At 31.1% G+C, this 12,753-nt stretch overlaps 1 protein-coding gene across 1 annotated transcript; it reads right to left on the bottom strand.

Moving 5' to 3' along the window:
• Positions 1-7,218: 7,218 nt before the first annotated feature.
• LOC104088060 (uncharacterized) lies at positions 7,219-8,632 on the bottom strand. The gene is made up of 3 exons (XM_009592670.4): positions 8,479-8,632; positions 8,205-8,312; positions 7,219-7,657 (listed from the first exon to the last, which is right to left on the bottom strand). The coding sequence occupies exons 1-3, from the start codon at positions 8,557-8,559 to the stop codon at positions 7,418-7,420; spliced, it is 429 nt and encodes a 142-aa protein (XP_009590965.1). The 5' UTR covers positions 8,560-8,632; the 3' UTR covers positions 7,219-7,417.
• Positions 8,633-12,753: the final 4,121 nt, after the last annotated feature.

Genomic DNA, 12,753 nt, shown 5'->3' with positions numbered 1-12,753 from the left:
GTGCATTTTTCCTTTATTGTACTCACTATTCCTGTTGATTCATAGTATGTTGGTTGTTCCATTCATCATTCTGCTGTAGTTCTTTATCTCGTATTTCCTCAGTATGTTTCCCCCTCCCGATATTACTTGTTTAGCTTTTCATTGATGTTATTTGTATATACACTGTTAAATTATACAAGTTGATTTGTGGGTGTCTTGTCTTAGCCTCGTCACTATTTCGTCGAGGTTAGGCTCAACACTTACTAGTACATGGGGTCGGTTGTACTGATACTGCACTCTGCACTTTCTGTGTAAATTCTGGTACCGGCTCGGGTTGATTGAGATTTTAGTTGTTGGACCGCTATCCGGAGACTCAAAGTAGATATGTCGGCGTTCACAGACCTTGAAGTCCCCGTCTATCTTTTTTGTTTTACTGTTTCTTTCATTCAGACAGTTGTATTTCTCTCAGACTATTACTTGTAGTGAATTCTAGAATGCTCGTGAATTGTGACTCCAGATCCGGGTGGTAGTAATTAATGCAGTTTTTATGTTATTCCGCACTCACTATGTTTCACCTTAGCTAATTTGCTGTTATTTACTGAATGGAATAAGGATTGGTTTAAATGATTCGCTAACAATGGCTTGCCTAGCAAGTGAAATGTTAGGCGCCATTACAGTCCCGACGGTGGAATTTCGGGCCGTAACAACTTTGGAAAAGTATAACGAAGGATACTGATAACTAATTTTCAATAGTAAAGGGGTATAAATAACCCTTTTCCGAATAATAAATAACATATTTCTCCGATCCTTTTTATTTATCATTTTAGGTAAAAAAAAATATATTTGGTCCAAAATATTTGTTACTTTAGAAAATGATCAAGAATATAATAGTTATTTTTTCCAATTCCACGCTTACTACTTCAAGAAGATATTTAGGCATGAATTATAGGTTTGAGGAAGAGAAAAAAGTAATTTAGTTGAATACAATTTATGATAATTGCTATTAAATAAATTTTTAATGAGTCAAAACTTTAAACAACAGATAAAATTAAAAGGAAGAGAAGAAGTAATGTTTGACTAATTCAATCTTTAAACGATTTTACAATTCAGTTTCTAATCTCAAATAAATGGAAATAGAATAACCTTATCATTGTCAAGTCTCAAGCACTATCAAAGTCTTAAGTTCGAGTCCTGAATAAAAAAATCACTCGTCTGAGTTCTATGGTAGAGAGCGGTGTAATGTAATTGGGCTATGAGAGACTTTTTTAAGTATTGCAAAAAAAAAAAGACCCGCTGATAGAGCTGGGCGGGGAGAACTTCCATCTTAATGAGCCGTACACGACAACAGGTTTGAATTAGTCGAGCTAGTGGTTCCGGAAGCCAGATGATCAAACAAAAAAATTACTCTCAAGCTATACACAATTCTAACCTAATCTAATTAATTTCCTCATGAAATGAATCCAAAAATTCTAAAAGAAAAAATAACAAAAGGCAAGAAAAACGCAACCAAATGAACGTAGGAGTAAGGTCTGCGTACACAATATCCTTCCCAGACCCCACTTAAACTGTGTTTGTTGTTGTTGTTGTTATTAAGAAAAGTGCAACCAAAAAGAACAAGAGACTAATGGCCTAATCCTGGGCTTGGAACAGACCGGAGAATTCGGTTAATTGTTTGAGAGTGACCCTTCTTGCTTGGGGTGGAAATTGGGATTGTGCCCTTAGGAAGGGTAGTTAGATACAATCTGTCCTCTAAACTGGAAATTTTCTTCAATTCATTTACGTTTAATAAGTTTCTAGCTTTTGTTGAAGATGTAAAATAGGCTAAGATCAATATGAAGATGAAGAGAAAAGTAGTAGAAATCTTTGAAAAAGACATAGTTTGTTCTACTATTGTTGTTTTGCCAAGAAAGTGGTACAAGGTGTGCTAGAAATGGCTGTTTTTCTGTTTTTTTGGAGAAGGAAAAAGAAGAAAGGAGTAAAGGTAATGGTTTTGGGAAGTGTTAGATGATTACAAATGAATATATATGGAGAAGTAATCGATAAAGACACTAATAAAAAACTAAAATTAGCTACGAATTTCGTCTCTAATCGTAGCCAACAGAATATTTTGGTAATCTGTCGTTAATTCGTCGCTAAATAATAAGATTCATGACCCTTTTTTTTTTGTTTCTCCATAGATTTATCCGTCTCTAATTCCTATTTTTTAGTAGTAAGAGTTTAAGTTTTGTGTACTAACAATATTATATATATATATATATATATATATATATATATATATAAATTAAATTATTTTATTAGATAATTATAGATAAATCTTTTGATAAGTATTATACCTAATATGTAGTTTCAGTAAAAATGATAGTAACTAATTTACTATTACAAATTAAAATTCATTAATAGTGTAATTTAGTTACATGATATAGTTTAAATCATAGAAAAGGATATAATGAAGGTGTTTGACTAAGCTTATAAACACTTTTGGTTTATCTACGTGTTTGGTAAATACCCAAAGTGTATATAAGCTAAAATCAGTCATAAGTCATAAGTGGGTCACCCCCAACTTATGGATTTTCAACTAATAAACACTTTTTGTTTGACCAAGACTTTTACTAGTTTATCCTTAATAATATTTTTTAATTCACAAAATATTTTTCCTAAAATAAATTTCCTAATTTTCTCTTCATTCCATCCGTAGTTCATACTTTTCTTTATAAAGAAACTTTTTAAGTTATAATATCTTGTAAAGTTTTTAAGGGTATTTTAGTCTATTAATAAAAGAACAGTTCAACAACACTTTTCTACCAAACATATTAACTGTTTATTACTGATCTCAGCACGTCTATCCAAACACATAAATACTTATTTACAAAATTAATTTCTAACATTTCAAACTTATCGGCGAATCCAAACGGGCTTAATATATTAAATGAAAGCGTGACGGCTACGGAGAAGAGGAGAAAGAGTGCTTCCCTCCTTGGGATTCAAGTTAGTTGAGGAATGTCAAATTCCAAAGTTTGTCTTGGAAATAGTTGCATTTATTTTTCTCCTTGGGGCTCTTAGATTTATTTTGTAAAAAATGACATTGTATATTCGTTCTTAAAATAATAGCTGAATATATATATATAAATTTTAGTATATATTTGTGGCTATCGAATATAAATAATTTCGATCGCGTACTAAAAGTGACTTTTGCCCATTAATTTTATTTTACTAGTCTTCGTTTACTTGTAATGTTTTGATTCTAATTTCTTCTTCTTCTTCTTCTTCCGAGAGGGAGTGAAACTATAAGTAAAAGACAATATTTAATGGTAAGTAAGTCTTTGAAAAATAAATTAAAGAATATTAACAAATTAGAGAAAATAAATCTTACCGTTGCTAAACTTAATTGTATGGTCCACTAGTGTTCAAGATGTTTTTTATACTTTGAACCTAGATATGGTCTTACCATTAAAAAGAATTAAAAGTCAACCACAAACGTCAAATGAAACCTTCTGATTAGTTTTTTTTTTTTTAAAAGAAGAGAATGACATGAAAAAAGAATTTCATTAAATTAAAATGTAAAATACTGAGGTTGGTTGTCAAGTTAAGTGACAATCCATATGGCTTAATTATTTGTTCTATTTTATTAACTCTCATATTCCCAAGAACGTCTTGGCAGGCCCTTCCATAACTATTCCATCATATTATATTATTGATTATCTTTTACGTTTCTAGTTTTGTCTCTTCAAGCAACAAGGAAGACAAATAATAAGAAGTTGGTTTCATTGTATAAAGCAGGGCGGATCTAGCTCGCGATCGATAAGTTCACGTAAATTCAGTAATTTTTATTTAAATTTGATTTATATATTAAAATTTATTAACTTTTTATAAATATTTAATTATTAACCCATTTAATATTATAGGTTAAATAGAAACACTATGGAAATTTATAAACTTTAAACCCTCGATCATCCGCTAATGTTAAAAACCATTTCTTGAGAGTGCACTTCTAGAGCATGTTGAGTTTTCTTAATCTACGTTGCATAGTGTACGCATGGGCGGCTCAACTGTATTTGAGACCTAAAGCCAAACTTCACCTAGGGGCCCTAAGTTTTTTTACAGAAAAAAACTCATTTAATAAAATTTTATTTGAAGTTTATTTTTCTAGCTTTTTGAGATGTAAAATTATTAATATTTTATTTATAATCGATTTATTGACTATGATTATATATGTTTCTACTTTTTAGAATTATTGTTCAATTCTTTTAGGATTTTCTGATTTTCTAAAAGATCTATGTTAGACTCTCACCAACCTCTTCTTCTTCTTTTTGGATTCCATTATCTTCTAGCTTAATTATATTAGTGATTTGTTCATCTACCATAAATTCTTCCTCCTTTTGGGGATTGTATTAAAGTTCAATTCTTCTCTCTTTTCTTGGTATTTTTAATATGCGAATTTATATTTTCTTGTTGACATATTAAAATTCTAATACATAAACAAAAAGATATTACATATACTAACAAACAAAAGATATCAAAAAATAATAAATTTTAGATGCAAAATAATAAGAAAAGTACAGAACAATTAAACCTGGTTTAACAAACATAGATAACTTGATATTACTTTTGATGCTTCAATATTTTTGGTGCAATGCCCAAGCTTGACAAAAAAAAGAGTCCGCACTTACTTTCGGCTATCGTTTTGACAGAATATATTATGAGATAGTGGACTTGTAATTTTGGAGAGGCTAAAAGGAATATAAAAGATTTAGTAAAAACCAATTTGAAGAAAAAGTAATAAAAGTAATATGGGCACTGTGATAATAATAATAATAATAATAATAATAATAATAATAATAATAATAATAGTGTATAAAAGAGGCAAGAAACATATTCACATGTAATGTTTAAGGGTAAATCCCAAAAGTTACTATTATTATTCCAAAAATTATCTCTAACGGTCCCATATTTTCCTTTTTTATGAAATATGTACTTTTTCTTTGATATACTAAATATTTTTTTTAAAATCATCAAATATATCTATTTAATATTAAAAAATTTTGGCCCCCCCTAAATATGGGGTTTCAAGCAGTTGCTTGAGTGGCTTTACCATTGGGCCGCCCTGGGTGTACGTCTAATCATAAATTGGTCCAGAATTATTGTTGTGACAAAGTACAATAGTTAGTATAAGAACTTATATTTATCATTTACTATTTGCGACATTTTAAAAAAAAAAATTAACTCAGCTAATTTTCTTTTTATATATATAACGCAAATTTATATCAAGTACTGTATATCTACCTAATGAACCCATTAGGATATGCTTATGTAGAAATGCTTGAATCAACAAACAAAATGACTCAATGAATATAAAATAAATAGCACTACTTCCTAAAGAATTTTAAATCTAAATCACAAAAAGTTAAAAAATAAATTAAAGAACCTAATTGCCCATATTTTGTGTCTGGATTTTCCAAGGGGAGAACCAAAGGTAACGTGCTCACCCAAGAGATTTGGTTTTGTAATGCATAAAAATGATATTTTAGTTTTGTGACCTTTTTCACAAAAGATCAATAAGAATAAGAAATAACACAAAAGATTTGCTTAAAGTAATATTGGTAATTTGGCTAGAGATATCTTTTTATATTTAAATCGTAAGTGGGAATATGAGATCATTCTTTCACTACGGAGTGCCAACACATAAAAGGTCCGTACGGAGCATAAAATATTCTGCATTTATGCAAGATTCGGAAAAAAGGTCGTACTCAGTGGCGGAACCAGAATTTTTACCAAAGGGTGTAAAAAAAAAAGATACATCGAAAAGTTTATAGGAGTCAACATATAGTAAATATACATAAAAATTTATCTAATAATATAATGTAATTTTCCGACGAAGGGGTGTTGAGACACCCCTTGATTGAATGTGGCTCCGCCACTGGTCGTACCCCAAGGATGTGATATAGACATCCTATCATAATACAAGTATTAGTGCATGCTTTCACAGCTCGAACCAGTAAGTTGAGCTATCAACACATCAAGCTAAAAATTAACAAAATGTGATAATGTTTTCGTTAGTTGAAACTTGAAACATCAATTGTATTATAAAACAACATAGCGTGTTGCGGTCGATATTATATTATCGGCTTATAATGAATTAAAACAAATGAAATGTCGCTATTATTTAGCTAAGGGATTTTCCAACACGTAGAAGATCAATAAACCTTTCCTGCTACAAAATTGTCAAACTGGAAAGGAAAAATACATTTTTTTTTTCCCTTATTTGGTCGTGTTGTCTTAAATAAGTTGAACTTGAATTATGAGCATTGAAATTGAAAAAGGGTCTACAAATGTTATTCTTCACTCTTGACTTCTTCAATATATATATGTTTGAGTCTTCTTCCAAAACATTTCAAAGGGAAAATGATACTGTATAACCGCTCTCAAAATAATAGCCGAAAAATATATATTTTTTGTATAGTTTTTGTATATATATACATTATGTATGTTATATATAAAAATTATATAAATTTTATATACTTTTTTGAATACCCAATGTAAATAGTTTTTGGCACTAAAAGTGAAAAAAGCCCATTTTTCAATGCTCTCTCCAGACTCCGAATACAGTTGGAAAAAATAACACTGTATAGCCTCTTTCAAATAATAGCCGAAATATATATATTTTTTGTACACACACATTCTGTATGTTATATATAAAAAATATATAAATTTTATACACTTTTTCAGTTACTGAATATACATAGTTTCTGGCGCGGGTTAAAAGTGAAAAAAACCCTAATAAAGTTTCAAAATGCTTTTGGTTTTCGATAAGTTTCACTTATTTCTTCCAACTTGCTTTGATTACTTAATGTCAAGAATCTCAAATTTAGACAACATTAACTAATGAGGCGTGTAATAATTAACATGACCTTGGTACGAAAAGATATTTAATAAGTAATATCAATTATAACAACGTACAAGGTTTGTGAAGAAATATCATTCCGTTGAAGATATATTCTTAGCTAGCGTTTAGACATAAATTTGATTGAAACTTGAAAAAAGAGTTTTTGAAGTTGTGTTAAAAAATAATTTTTAAAAGTTAAAGTTATATTTGAATATATATTTTATTTGAAAAACAGTTGAAATTTTGTTTATCCGTCACGTAGTTACGACAAACTAAAAAAGAGCTCAAATTTATCGTAATATCCAACTTCATAATTTGGCTTTTCTCTTTCACTTTCATACCTTATGGATAACAAAACGAAAGTGATAATTTTTTTCTTCATTACATGAACATCTAGCTACAAGGATAATAAAAGGAAAACAAAAGTTAGAGGTACACTTCTCCCAACTAGGAGCAGAGTTAGTTAGCAAATTCAGAACTTATAAACTTTATATCCTAGTTCCGTCTCTGCTCCAAACAAGAATATTACTTAAAGATTCACTTTTGTATCTCTAGACTTTACTTCTTCTGGATTGCCAATTGAACTGCTTTAGTCATAGCTCTTACATCCAAAGCTTCATCTTCAGTTTCTACAATTGCTTCCATTCCAAAGAAGTACCTGCTGGTAACCCTAGCTTGAACAACATTCAGTTTCATCTCTTCAAAAGCCTCTAAAATTGAAACTAGCATTTCTTTGCCCTTTTTGCAAGTCACTTTCACCACAAATCTTTTCCCAGTTAACTTCTCCACCTTCACTTCCTATTATAAGAAAAAATCACACAATTCTTTCGTAAGACTGACACCTTTCTATATTTAAAAATAACAACAATAATAACAAAATAAAATCAGTGTAATCCCACACTAGGAAGAGTAGTGAGTATGCAAATCTTACCCCTATCTTGTGAAGGTAGAGAGGTTGTTTCGGATAGACCTCAGCTCAACTATATCTTAACTCAAAACTTCCTATTTTGTCCTCAAATAACATGCTCTAGTTATAACATCACAAATTGCAAAGGTACTTTTAAGTATTTTCATTTTATAAAAAATATTCGATTTTCTTTTTTGGTCTGTTCTAAAAAAACTAACATCTTTCTATATTTTAAAATATTTTAATGTTAAATTTTTCGTTTTGTCGTTAAATGATATGTTACTTCTAGCGATAAAAATGTCATGATATATCTAATACCATAAGTTGTAAAGGTATTTCTTGTATGTGCGATAAGTCTTTTTAAACTCTTTGTCCAGTCAAAACGCTGCTCAAATAAATGAAATGGAGGAAGTAAAAAAGTAAAGAGAGAGAGAGTACTTGAACATGGTTTAAGAGGTGGTGATACTCTCTTTGGATGGCTTCTAGCTGGAGTCTCAGCTTGAGAATGTAAACGAAGGCATCAAAGATGATAGAGCTCTTTTTCACCTTCAAAAAAAAAAGAAAAAAACGATTAAGCAGTTTCTTTACTATTTTTTTGGTACTCCATTATTTTGAAAATTTAAAGAGATTAAAGGAAAAAAGAGGGTATAAAATAAATCAAAACATTGAATTCAATTTGATGAGAAAAGCTAAAGAAGAATATTAGTATTACTGATTTGGAGTTGGTAAGAGTTCGTAAATAATGAAGCTTTCTACGGGCAACCATTTTACTTTGCACATTTCTTGATACCATAATATTCTCTCTTTTGTTTTCTTTCTATCACTCTTTTTATTAATGGTTTGTTTGTTGATATGAATGAATAAAGAGAGAGAAGAATAAGAGGTTTTTATAGAGGTAAATTATAGAACGAATGATGTAATAGGTGATCACGGAATGTCAAGATATATGCTGACATACTCCTTTTTTCATCTCTATTGGTTGTCACTCTCTTTTTAGTTAGTTTATTATTTTCATTTTTGGCTTTGGTGGGGCCAGGTCCAGGGTGGATGTGAACCTAAATAGACGCTCACTTAGACGCTTAAACTAAAAAAAAGCCGTTAATGTATAATATATGTATACGTATATAATCAAAGACATAATTTATGTGTACCAGCTAGAAAAAGTAAACAATTTAGTCGTCTATTTGTATAAAAATCTCTTAAAATTAGGGGAAAAGGTACTTCTTGACACTTATGTAGTATTAAATCTATCTTGACATTTTTATGACTATAAAAATATATCTTAAAGAGTAAAATAAAAACTTCAAATTTGTTATAAAATAAATACCGTAAAGTAAAGACAAATATAGAGAGAAACTGTTATACTATTCAACTTTCAAATTTATGTTTTTAATGAACCGAAAACTCCTCTATTTATAGAAGAAAGGAAGCAGTTGCAAGGCTTTTCAGGAAGCAGCTGCAAGGCTTTTCTTTAGCTGCTTGTAAGCTGTTTGCATGAGCTACTTGCAACCTGCCTGTTTAATAAGAAGCTGCTGCAAATCATTTCATTGAGTTGCTTGCAATCTGCCTGCATCAGCTGCTTGTAGATAAACTTCAAGAGAGTACTGAATGGATAATCTTCTTCAGGAAGATTATCTATAGCGGAGTAATGAATGGATATCCACAATATAATATTTTCATAACCTCCCCCCTCCCGGATGTTCATTAAAAGATAATGTGCCTGTTATATTTTCTTTTTATAAATCCTCCCTTTAATTGGGCTATGCATGCAATATTGTCTTCGTATAAAATTGTGGATCTTTTATCACATTCCAAACCACATATTTCTTGAATAAAATGAATCACTGATCTTAACCATACGCATTCCCTACTTGCTTCATGAATAACTATTATCTCAGCATGATTTGAAGAAGTAGCAACAATTGATTGCTTCGTGGAGCGACATGATATGACAGTACCTCCACATGTAAACACGTACCCGGTTTGAGATCGAGCTTTATGGGGATCAGATAAATAACCTACATCTGCATAACCAATAAGATCTGCACTACCTTTGTTAGTATAAAACAAACCCATATCAAGAGTTCCCTTTAAATTAATATCGCAAAATATGCTTAAGCCCATTCCAATATCTCCGTGTAGGAGAAGAACTATATCTTGCTAGTAAATTAACAGAAAATGCTATGTCAGGCCTTATAGCATTAGCAAGATACATAAGTGCATCAATTGCACTGAGATAGGGTGTTTCAGGACCAAGGAGTTCCTCATCCTCTTCTGGAGGTCGGAACGGGTCCTTATTCACTTCAAGTGATCGAACAACCATTGGTGTACTCAATGGGTGCACTTTGTCCATGTAAAAGCGTTTTAAGACCTTTTCTGTATAGGCATATTGATACATAAAGATCCTGTCTGCTAAATATTCAATTTGCAGTCCAAGACAAAGTTTTATCTTTCCAAGATCTTTAATCTCAAATTTTTCTTAAGATATTCAATTCCCTTTTGGAGCTCTTCTGGAGTTCCAACAAGATTTATGTCATCAACATAAACAACAAGTATAACAAATTCTGATGCCATTTTCTTTATAAAAATACATGGACAAATAACATCATTTATGTAACCCTCTTTCAGCAAATATTCACTAAGGCGATTATATTACATGCGCCTAGATTGTTTTAAACCGTACAAAGATCTTTGTAATCTGATTGAATACGTTTCTCGAGATTTTGAATTTGCTTCATGCATTTTAAATCTTTCAGGGATTTTCATGTAAATCTCATTATAAAGTGACCCGTACAGATAAACTGTAACCACATCCATCATATGTATTTCAAGCCTTTCACGTAAGGCTAAACTGATGAGATATCGAAATGTTATGACATCCATAACAGGTGAATATGTTTCTTCATAATCGACTCCATGTCGTTGTGAGAATCCTTGTGCGACAAGGCGAGCCTTGTATCTTTCAACTTCATTTTTATCATTCCTTTTTCGCACAAAAACCCATTTATGACCAACTGATTTTATACCAGCAGGTGTTTGGATTACTGGTCCAAAGACCTCTCTTTAGCAAGTGCGTTCAATTCTGATTGAATTAACCCTTGCCATTTTGGCCAATCAGATCTTTATCGATATTCTTCGACAAACCGGGGTTCAAAATTCTCACTATCTTGCATAATGTTAAGTGCAACATTATAAGCAAAAATATTATCCACCACTATTTCAGATCAATTTCAATTAATCCCATCACCAGTAGAACTTATTAAAAAACATTCCTCGCTCACTTGAGTCTTGGGTTCAGTGATTTCTTCAGAAATCTCAGAACTAATCAGATCTTGGGTCTCTTCAGAAGATCCCTTTATAGTATCATTTTGATCATTTGTAAATGGATGATCTTCTGGACCTCCTGATTATATATAGAGGTACGTGGATCAAAATGAGATAATGATGAAACTTTTCACACAATTTCTCTTTTGATTTTCTTTTTCTCTCCCCCTAATTGTGAAAAATTTATTTCATCAAACCGACAATCTTCAAATCGAGTAGTAAATAAATCTCCCATTAATGGTTCAAGATAGCGAATAATAAAGGGTGATTCAAGCCCAACATATATTCCTAACCTTCTCTGCGGGCCCATCTTACTGCGATGTGGTGGTGCTACTGGCAAATATACAGCACATCCAAAAATTCGTAGATAGGCAGTATTTAGTTCATGACCAAAAACTAATTGTGACAGAGAATATTTATTATAATGTGTCGGTCTGAGACGGATAAGTGATGCTGAATGCAAGATAGCATGGCCCCAAACAGTAGTGGGTAATTTTGTTTTCATAAGTAGTGGTCTTGCTATCAATTGTAGGAATTTAATAAATGACTTTGCAAGGCCATTTTGAGTATGAACATAAGCTACAAGATGTTCAACTTTTATCCCAACTGATAGACAATAATCATCAAAAGCTTGAGATGAGAATTCTCCAGCATTATCAAGGCGAATATCCTTTATAGGATAATCTGGGAATTGTTCCCTTAATCGAATTATTTGGGCTAATAGCTTTGCAAACGCCTGATTGCGAGATGATAGTAGGAACACATGAGACCATCTTGAAGATGCATCTATTAGGACCACAAAATGTCTAAACAACCCACTTGGTGGGTGAATAAGTCCACATATATCCCCATGTATACGTTCTAAAAAGGCAGGGGATTCAATGCCAACCTTCATTGGTGATGGTCTAGTGATCACTTTGCCTTGATAATAAGCATCACAAGAAAATTCATTATTTGTAAGAATCTTTAAGTTCTGTAATAGATGCCCAATCGATTTTTCAGTAATTCGTCTCATCATTATTGATCTAGGATGGCCCAAACGGCCATGCCAAAGCACAAAAATATTTGAATCAATAAACTTCTGGTTTACGATAGAGTGTGCTTCAACTGTACTAATCTTTGAATAGTATAAGCCAGAAGATAAAGTTGGTAACTTTTCTACAATGCACTTCTGGCCCAAAACATTCTTTGTAATACAAAGATATTCCATATTCATTTCATCTATCGTCTCAACATGATACCCATTTCGGCGGATATCTATAAAACTTAACAAATTTTTTTTGGGACTTGGAGGAGAATAATGCATTATCTATTATAAGTTTTGTTTCCTTAGACAGAAATATAGCAGCTCTTTCGGAGCCTTCAATCAAACTTATATTACTAGAAATTATAGAAATATTTGCTTTTTCCCTATGCAAATAAGCAAAGTATTTCTGATCTTTGAATATGGCATGAGTTGTTCCACTATCAATTACACATATATCTTCATGATTGGTCTTTGATCCAAACATAATTTGAGGATTATCCATATTCTTCAAAATAACATAAATAACATAAATATGATAGTAAACATTATTATCAAAGCATAACTTTTATTTATGTACAATAATTATATAACCATACTATCTACTACAAACAACAAAAATTAAAATATTTATATTTT

Source organism: Nicotiana tomentosiformis, unplaced genomic scaffold, assembly GCF_000390325.3.
Source record: "Nicotiana tomentosiformis unplaced genomic scaffold, ASM39032v3 Un00248, whole genome shotgun sequence".
NCBI lineage: Eukaryota > Viridiplantae > Streptophyta > Magnoliopsida > Solanales > Solanaceae > Nicotiana > Nicotiana tomentosiformis.
This window is presented reverse-complemented; position numbering and strand designations above follow the sequence as displayed.